Source organism: Elephantulus edwardii, unplaced genomic scaffold (genome assembly GCF_000299155.1).
Source record: "Elephantulus edwardii isolate Elephantulus edwardi_28Jun2011 unplaced genomic scaffold, EleEdw1.0 scaffold00230, whole genome shotgun sequence".
NCBI classification, from domain to species: domain Eukaryota; kingdom Metazoa; phylum Chordata; class Mammalia; order Macroscelidea; family Macroscelididae; genus Elephantulus; species Elephantulus edwardii.
In genome coordinates this window covers 3,851,196-3,860,772 of record NW_006399980.1, presented here as the reverse complement: position 1 = coordinate 3,860,772, position 9,577 = coordinate 3,851,196, and the positions used below count along the sequence as shown (strand labels likewise).

The window sequence follows — 9,577 nt, the reverse complement described above, 5'->3', positions numbered from 1 at the left end:
ACAATCTCAATCTCTTCACCATCCATCCTGATGCTGCCAATTGGTCCAGTGGTGAGAATCTTTGTCTTCTTGATATTGAGCCTCAATCCATATTGAAGGCTGCAGTCCCTGACCCTCAGCAGCAAGCGCTTCAGGTTCTCCTCAGATTCAGCAAGCAGGGTTGTGTCATCTGCATCATGCAGATTGTTGATAGATCTTCCACCAATCCTGATGCTGCATTTCTCCTCATAGAGTCCAGCCTCCCGGATGATCTGTTCTGCATACAGTTTGAAAAGATATGGAGATAGGACACATCCCTGGCATACGCCCTTCCCAATTTTGAACCATGCAGTGTTCCCTTGCTCTGTTCTGATGGCTGCCTTTTGGTTCAAGTATAGATTTCGCATTAGCACAATCAAGTGTTCTAGGATTCCCATTCTTCTCAGAGTCAACCACAGTTTGTTATGATCCACACAGTCACACACCTTTGCATAATCAATTAGGCAGAGATAGACATTCCTCTGGTACTCCCTGCTTTCATCCAAGATCCATCTAACATTAGCTATAATATCCCTAGTACCACGACCCCTGCTAAACCTAGCCTGAACTTCTGGCAGTTCTCTGCTGATGTGCTGTTCCAGTTGTTTTTGGATAATCTTCAGCAGAATCTTGCTTGCATGTGAGATCAACAATATTGTTCTATAGTTTCCACACTCTGTTGGCTCACCTTTCTTTGGAATGGGAACAAATATAGATCTCTTCCAGTCAGTACAGAACAGAGAAGAAGAATCAGTAGTCGGGAAACTTGGACTTTGTGACAGAAATGGATCTGGACATAGAATGATTGAATTTTGCACAATGACTTATTCATCGCAAACACGTTTTTTTAAGAGACATAAATGCAGGTTATACACATGGATCTCACCTCACGGTATGCATAGGAATCAAATCGATTACATCTGCAGAAAGAGCCACTGGAGAAGCTCAGTATCAGCTGTGAAAACTAGGCCAGGAGTTGATTGTAGAACAGACCAGCAACTACTCATATAATATGCAACTAAATAGATACTCTGTGTGATTTTAAATTTGTTTAATGGATTAAAATGTTATATAAAGAGAATTGTTTTTCTTTCTTTTTTTACTTTGAAACCCTTTTATTATGTTGTTCTTACGTGCCATCGAGTGCCTGTGAATTATAGACACCCGATGTGCAATAGCTCTGAACTCTGACCTATCCTGAACCAGTCTTACTGATTCCAACACATCTAATCCCATTGCCCCAGTTATCATGTCAATCCATTTCATCCAGGGTCTTCCTCTCCTGTGCTGTCCTCCATCCTTCCAGGCATGATGTCCTTCTCCAAGAACATGTCCCTTCTGGCCATATGCCCAAAGTATGTGACAGAGCTTCAAAATCTTTGCCTCTAAGGAGGAACTTGGTTTCACCCTCTCCAAGACAAACCTGTTTGTTCTCCTGGAGGTCCATGGTATGTTCAAAACTCTTCTCCAGCAATACAATTCAAAGGCATCAATTCTACTTCTATCATCAGTCATTGTCCAACTCTGTAATGCATAGCAATAGTTGCAAAAATCATGGCCTGAATCAGGTGCACCTTAGTCTCTAGACTGGCATTTTTGTTCTTTAGCACTTTGGAGAGGTCCCTGGTGGCAGACTTTTTTTATACAAAACAACTTTCATGTAAAATCTATATGAAAGGAGAGATTAGTGTATAATGAAGGTATAATGGAAATAGTTAGCAATTTTTGGCCAGTTTTGTTCCATCTCCAGTTTTGTTTACTAATGTGTTTGTCCCACCCAGATAGTTTATATTTTTATTGTGATTTGAGTGAAAGTTTACAGATAGTTCATTTCTTATCCCCAACAATTCTTTTTATTTATTTTTATTTATTTATTGTGCGTGTACCGTCAAATCAGATCTGACTGGTATAGGAGGGAAATTTTCCTTCCTTCTCTGGCAGAGCATCAGGCAGATTTGAACCGTTACCCCCAACAATTCTTATATATTTTGTTTTGTGACATTGATTGTAGTTTCTCAGTGTAACAATATTTCCCTTGCTCTGTTTCCCCCCTATCTTTTCCTGACTTCCATGCTTTATCCCTGGCGATATAATGTTCTTTTGATCTTGTCTGGTTGATTATTCTTATGATCTCCTTCCCTTTCACCCTGACAATTTAAGGCAACATCGAAGTATCATATAAGATATAAATAACAATGGTATAACTCTGAATTGGAAGCAGGAGTGGCATCCACTTCCTAAACAACATGCCTCTGGAAACTCTATGAGCTTAGAGAAATGATGATAGTTATACAACAGGGTTCAGGTCTTTTGTTCACAGGGTCGCTATGAGTTGTACTCAGTGCAACAGCATTTAACAACAACAACAACAACAATAACCATTCATGATGACTCCATGAACAACAGATCAAAACCTTGCTTTATTCTGCATCATCTTCACAATCTCCTCCATTCTCAAGTTCATTGTTGTGATCACTCTATCAGTCTACTTCTTTGAAGGTTTTCTTTTTCACTTACCCTGTACCTTTCCCAGCATGATGTCTTTCCCCAAGACTGGTACCTCCTGACTACAAGTCCAAAATGTGTTCTTTCACGTTTTTACCACCTTAACCTCTAAGGAGTACCCTTATTGCATTTCCTCCAACATAGATTTACTTGTTTTTTGGCAGTTTATGATATATTTAGTACTCTTCACCAATGCCCCAACTCAAAGGCACCTATTCATCTTCAATAGATATAAACAATTGCCTCCTGAAAATCCAGCAAGTTTTGTAAGGTCTGAGCTTCCTGGCCTGAAGGATCAGTATACAAATGCTTGTAATTTGACTTCTTATTGCTTGCTAAAACTTACCCTGCAGGTTGGTATAGGGAGCAGGAGAAATTCTTAGCACCCACGTTCTCCATTTGTACATTTAATTAGTACCATTTTAAAGTGCATTTAATGAGGAAGAGGTTTTAAGTAATTGCATGAAATAGCTTTATGTGTATATAAGATTCTCCACATTTTATATTAATCTAGCCTGTTCCCCCCAAAAGGTGACTCAACAGAGTGCGGAAATTATCAAACAATATCACTAGTATCACATACAAGTAAAATCCTGCTGAAGATTATCCCATAATGACTGAACAGTACTTCAACAGAGAACTACCAGAAATACAAGTCAGTTTTAGGAGAGTTCATGGCACCAGAATATCATTGCCAAAATCAGATTGTTCTTGGCCAAAAGCAGAGTACCAGAGGAATGTTTATTTGCATTTCATTGACTATGCAAAAGCACTTGACTGTGAGCATCACAACAAATTAGGACTAACTTTGAGAAAAATGGGAATCTCAGAACTCCTGATTGTGCTCATGTGAAACCTATACTTGAACCAGGAAGCAGTTGTCAGAATAGAGAGAGGGGAAAAAAAGTGCTGCCTGGGTCAAAATCAGGAAAGGATTGTATCAGTTATGCATACTGTCTCCATACCTTTTCAATTTGTATGTGGAACAGATGATTCAAGAGGGTGGTCTTTAATGAGGAGGAATGTGCCTTTTGGTTTCAAGGAAGACTCATCTACAACCTGTGCTATGCAGACGATTCAACCCTACTTTTGACATTTAAAAGAACTGGAAACATTTGCTGCACAGGGTCAAGGACTGTAGTCTGCAATATGGATTGAAGCTCAACATCAAGAACTCAAAGATTCTCACCACTGGACTAATTGGCAGAACCATGATAGATAGATAAATAGATAGATCATAGATGATAGATAAATAGATAGATGATAGATAGATAGATAGATAAAGAGATTGAATTTGTTAATAATTTCAGCTTGCCCATGTCCACAGTAAACACTCTTGATACCAGCAGTCAGGAAATCAAAACAGTAACATTGGAGAAAGCTGTTCTCAGGGACATCTCCAGAGAGCTGAAGGATAAGGATGTCAGTCTAGAGGCTAAGGTGCACCAGATTCAGGCCATGTTCTTTGCAATTACTTGCTATATAGCAGAGAGCTGGACAATGACCAAGGATGACAGAAGAATTGATGCCTTTGAGCTGTGATACTGGACAAGAGTATTGAACATATCACAGACGGCCAAGAAAACTAACAAATCTGTCCTGCAGAGGGTGAAGACAAGCTGCTCCTTGGAAGCAAGGATTTGAGGCTCCATCTCACATACTTTGGGCATGTAGTCAGGAGGAATCAGTCCTTGGACAAGGATATCATGCTCGGAAGGGTAGAAAGACAGTGCAGGAGAGGAAGACCCCAGCCTAGCTGGATTGATACAGTAACTGGGGCAGTGAGGGTAGGTGTGTCAGAGGCAGTGAGATTGGCTCAGGATAGAGCAAAGTTCAGAGTTATCGTTCATAAGGTCACTATGAGTTGTAATTGACTTGACGGCACAGTACAACAACAACAACCAGTTCCACAGATTTCATAACGAATATAGTAGTTACAAAAGTGAGGAAAAGCCTCGCTTATTTGAAGCTGATTTGTGTTAACCATTCTAACAATATTTAGGTTGCTAGTGAGAAGAGCCTCCCCCAGGCAAGTAAGAAAAGAAGAGAAAAAGAAGGAACAAAGACAGATGTCCGTTTGCCTGAACTAAATTATAATCATCTCCCTGAACTACGAGCCTTGGAAGGAATAGGTATGTATATGATGCATTGCTTTTTCCAGCACTTTTGTTTATATAATTATTATGAAGTTACAGAGATCATGTGGATAGCACAGGATTGGACAGGGTTTGGATCTATTGTACATAGGGCACTTAACAACAACAAGCTAATATCCTAAAGACAACCTAAAGAGACCCTCCACTGGGTTTCTGAGGCTATAAAACTACTGACCTTTTGGTTAACAGTGCAACATATAATACACCATGCCCCCAGAGCACCTTAAATAGGCTAACAGAATATTAAAGTTCAATGGTAACTTGACATATTTAAGCATGTAAATATATACATATATGTATAAGTATATGCTGAAAAACTGATAATGTGAAAAGCTTATAAAAATAGCAGATTTTTCATTTCTTGTTTTTACGGTTCTTTTCATCTAGCTCGAAATTCCAGGCTAATAAGGAAAGAGAATAAAAATCTTCCAGAATCTCGAATTCCATCTCTGGCCTCTATTGACCTCCACACTCCCACTGCTGTGTTGCATCAGGTACGGAAATTCTCTTTGAAGGTTGTGTGGAACTCAGGTCCCCTTATACTTATTACTAAATTATTCTAGCAGAGTTTGCCCTTAAGAGTTGAAAGGGTTTATTGATGAGGCCTCAATTAAATTTTAGTTCATTCAAAATTTATTTTTATTGTTCATTGCACTTAGAACCTTTGTTATATATCTATATAAGCCTTTCTCAGCTTACAGAAATTATTTTTTGTGGATTAAAGAGTGTAAATATGTATGTATGTATGTATGTATGTTTATCTATTTAACCTTGCTAAGGACTCTGTATCACTGTGGATTTAGTAATAGCTGATACTGTTTTACTGTATTAACCCAAAAAGTATAACCTACCTATCTTCAGTTTTTCTTTTTTGCATATAGTCTGTTTGACCTTCTTTTTCTTAAGCAACCCATTTCATGTATGCTATACATTTGTGATTCCATATAATCTCTTTTAACTTCAGAATGTATACATTTCTGCTATTTATTTCTATAACAGCCAGATCACTCACACTTTTTTTACCTTCTCTTCCTTTTCCACCTCTAGTAATTGTCAGTCTGTTTCTTTGAGTGTAAAAAAGTTCCTTGATTTATTTTTATGATTGTGATTTCATACAGTATTAGCCCTTTTATGATTGATTAATTTGACTCAATATAATATTGTTCATCCATATTGTCAGGTGTATCAAATATTCATCATTATTCTTTACAGTTGTGCCTAGTACCCCATTATGTGCATGTGCCATAGTTTATTTATCCATATCACTCATTTTTACATGAAAAAGGCAGTCTGAAAAAATGGACAATTAGACATTGATGTGTGACAATGAACAATCTGGAATAAGACAAGTCTTAGAAAGTTAAGTGAGGGATGAGAAGGGAGGAAAATGTGTATGAATGAATGAAAACTAATCTCTGTCAACTTTCACTTAAGTCATAATTAAAAAAATAGATTAAAGAAAGGAAGATTTAAAAATCTTGTGAGTCTTCTGTAACTAAGGATAGATTTTGGATATCGATCACTATCCCTTTATTTGTTCAAACAGATTTCTCACCTTTGCTTGACATTATACAATTGTTTTAGAATTTAATTTTCATCCTTGTCATTATTACATTCTGTAGTTATGTAGAGTTCTGTAAACAAAAGGAATAGTATTATTGAAGATAACAAATTACAGAGGCTGTTACCCAGAGATGCAGAGAAAGGATTGAACTGCTGTTCCCTGCTGGGTGACATCTGAGTTGTTCTCAGCTTCCAGAGGCCCCCCCACATTTCTTGGTTAATGGCCTACTTACTTCATCTGTAAAGCCAGTAACAGTCCTTTGTCACACACTGAGTATCAGACTTTCTCTTAAAACTAATTTATCTTTTGCATTCAAGTTTTTATTCATGTTTCTAACTACTCTCCTCTTTTCAGATGCTCATGTAATTACACTGGACTGTCAAGGTTAATTCATTATCATTTCTCATTTTAATGTCAGCTGATTAGTAATCTTCATTTCATCTGTAAAATCCCTTTCCCACCATGCCTGAGGTAGAGCTGCTTTAATAACTAAAGATGGAAAGTTTGGGGGAGACATCTTTAGAATTCTGTCTACCACAGACTGTTTAGTCAAATTAAAAACAGTGTGGGAAAAACCCCAAAACAAAACAGTGTGACAGATGCCTGTGTGGCAGAGTAGTCTGACCTCCTCTAACTCACAAAGGGAAAGAATCCATATGTACAGCAACAGCATCACAAGACAGTTCCACTGAACTAAAACATATTCCACTATGCCCCATACTCTATAACTTCTTCTGTCAATTCCAGCACCAACCATCCCTCCTACAATTAACACTGCTTTTATACTGAATACAGTAATATGTTTCAATGGCCACACAGAACTCAGACGATACTCCTGATGATAGTGTTTATTAGGCAAGAAACAGGCCATAATCCAGGTGTGAAACTCTGAGGTTACAATTCTTCAGTCAGGACTTCCTCTTCTCGGGGATGCTGTAGGTGAGGTATTCTCTGCCCCTTAGCTTCATGGCCTCAGTCTCTACCCTGTTCTGGCAAGCTTTAGAAAGCGTTTGTACTCACTGTTTTCAAGTCGATTCTGAAACAGTGACCCTCCACTGGGTTTTCTAGTCTGTATATCTTCATGGGCGAGGAGACTTCTGTTTTTTTTCCATGGAGCCACTGATGGATTTTAACTGCTTGGTTAATATCCTGTTATGCTACACACTATATCACCAGGGGTTTTTGTAAAGCTCTTAAAGTTCTGTAAATTAGTTCTGCCACCACCACTCTGCCAGTGAGTCTAGGTCCAAAGATACTTGGCTGTAGATGGGTTGGCAGACTCAGCTCAGTTCTATCTCACACAGCTCTGATTCTCTTTCACTTCTACCGCCCTCTCTACCACTCTTAGGACTGCTGCCAACGATGCTGTGTCTATACTGCTGCCTACACTCCTTTGAGCAAAGGCACAGGAATAGAATGAGAACAAAACAGGAGACTTATCCTTATTCGAGGAGAGAAGTTTTTTAATTAAATGGTAAAGGTGATGAAATGTAATAGGTTTACACTGCCATATCATATCAGAAATATCTATCTCTATATATTGCTATTGTTGTTCATTGCTATTGAGTCAAAACAACTCATAGTCGACCATCGAGTTGGTTTCATGGAGCAGCTTGTTAGTCTTTCTCTGTGGAATAGCTGGTGGATTAGAACCATCGACCTTTGAGTTGGCAGTTAAGCTTTTTAGCACCAAGTCACCAGAACTCCACGTATATATTTGTTATTGTTAGATGCCATTGAGTTGAGTATAATTCATAGCGATCATATGACACACTTGAGCTCATTGCTTTAGTCACCTTTTTGAGGATCTATATAGTTAAGGATTCCCATTCTTCTTTGGGAATCCTTAACTAAATAGATCTTCAAAAAACTGTGGCTGACTCTGAGAAGAATGGGAATCCCAGAACACTTGATCGTTCTAATGCAAAACCTATACTTGGACCAGGAGGCAGTCGTCAGAACAGAGCAAGGGAACACTGCACGGTTCAAAATTGGGAAGGGTGCACGCCAGGGATGCGTCCTATCTCCATACCTTTTCAACCTGTATGCAGAACAGATTATCTGGGAGGCTAGGCTCTATGAGGAGAAATGTGAGGTCAAGATTGGTGGACTATCTATCAACAATCTGCCTTATGCAGATGACACAACCCTGCTTGCTGAAACTGAGGAGGACCTGAAGCGCTTGCTGCAGAGGGTCAAGGACTGAAGCCTTCATGCCAAGAAGACAAAGATTCTGACCACTGGACCAATTGGCATCATCAGGATAGATGGTGAAGAGATTGAGATTGTTCACAGCTATAGTCTGCTTGCCTCCACAATCAACACTCTTGGCACCAGCAGCCAGGAAATTAAAAGACGTATTGCGATGGGAAAGTCTGCTGTTAGGGGCCTCTCTAAAGTTCTGAAGAGCAGTAGTGTCTCTCTGGAGACTAAGGTGCATCTGATACAGGCCATGGTCTTTGCTATCATTTGTTATGCATCAGAGAGTTGGAAAATGGCCAAGGAGAATAGAAGGAGAATTGATGCCTTTGAGCTGTGGTGCTGGAGAAGAGTATTGAGAGTACCATGGACTGCTAGGAAAACAAACAGATTCATTCTGGAAAGGGTTAAACCGGGCAGCTCACTGGAGGCAAGGATTCTGAGGCTCTGTCTGACAGACTTTGGACATGTTGTAAGGAGGGACCAGTCCTTGGAGAAGGACATCATGCTTGCGAGGATGGAGGGACAGTGCAGGAGGGGAAGGCTCTCTATGAGGTGGATTGATTCAGTGACTGAGGTAATCGAGATGGATGTGTCAGAGACAGTGTGATTAGCACAGGACAGAGCAGAGTTTAGGGCTGTTGTACATAGGGTCGTTATGAGTCACAAGCGACTCGACGGCACATAACCACAACAACATAGTTAAGGAGCTATGGTCACCTAGTGGTAAGAAGCTGCACTGGAATCCCAAGGGCACATGGTTAGAATCCACTAGCTGCTCTGTGGGAAAAGGATGGGCAACCTCCTCCCATGCAATTTACTGTCTGTGAATAAATACTAGAGAGTCAGCTATGAGTCCGTTCCGACTTGATAGCATATACATACATATGCTATTACGTCAGAGACTAATGTCCTATTATTTCATCATCTTTCATGCAAATAACTGGAGCTACAAATAGTTAAACCTAAACATCTTATCTTTGAACTATCAGAATTGAGGTATTTGGCAAGCATCAATAAATTCAAAAGCATAGAAATAATACAAAACCATCTTGTCAGACCATAATGCTACAAATTTAGAAATTAATAATAGGATGATAAAGGAGAAAAACCATACATTTGGAAGCTGAACAAC

At 39.2% G+C, this 9,577-nt stretch overlaps 1 protein-coding gene across 2 annotated transcripts in view; it reads left to right on the top strand.

Annotated features, from left to right (window-relative positions):
* The window catches only part of CDKL2 (cyclin-dependent kinase-like 2 (CDC2-related kinase)), a 75,408-nt gene that overhangs the window by 62,606 nt on the left and 3,225 nt on the right, over positions 1-9,577 (top strand). Inside the window, exons 10-11 of one of the 2 annotated variants that reach the window (XM_006898457.1) lie at positions 4,526-4,655; positions 5,067-5,173. The exons of the other annotated variant lie outside the window; for it this stretch is intronic. Coding sequence (XP_006898519.1) covers positions 4,526-4,655; positions 5,067-5,173 — 237 coding nt within the window. The remainder of the gene's footprint in view (positions 1-4,525; positions 4,656-5,066; positions 5,174-9,577) is intronic. 2 annotated transcript variants of the gene reach the window in all.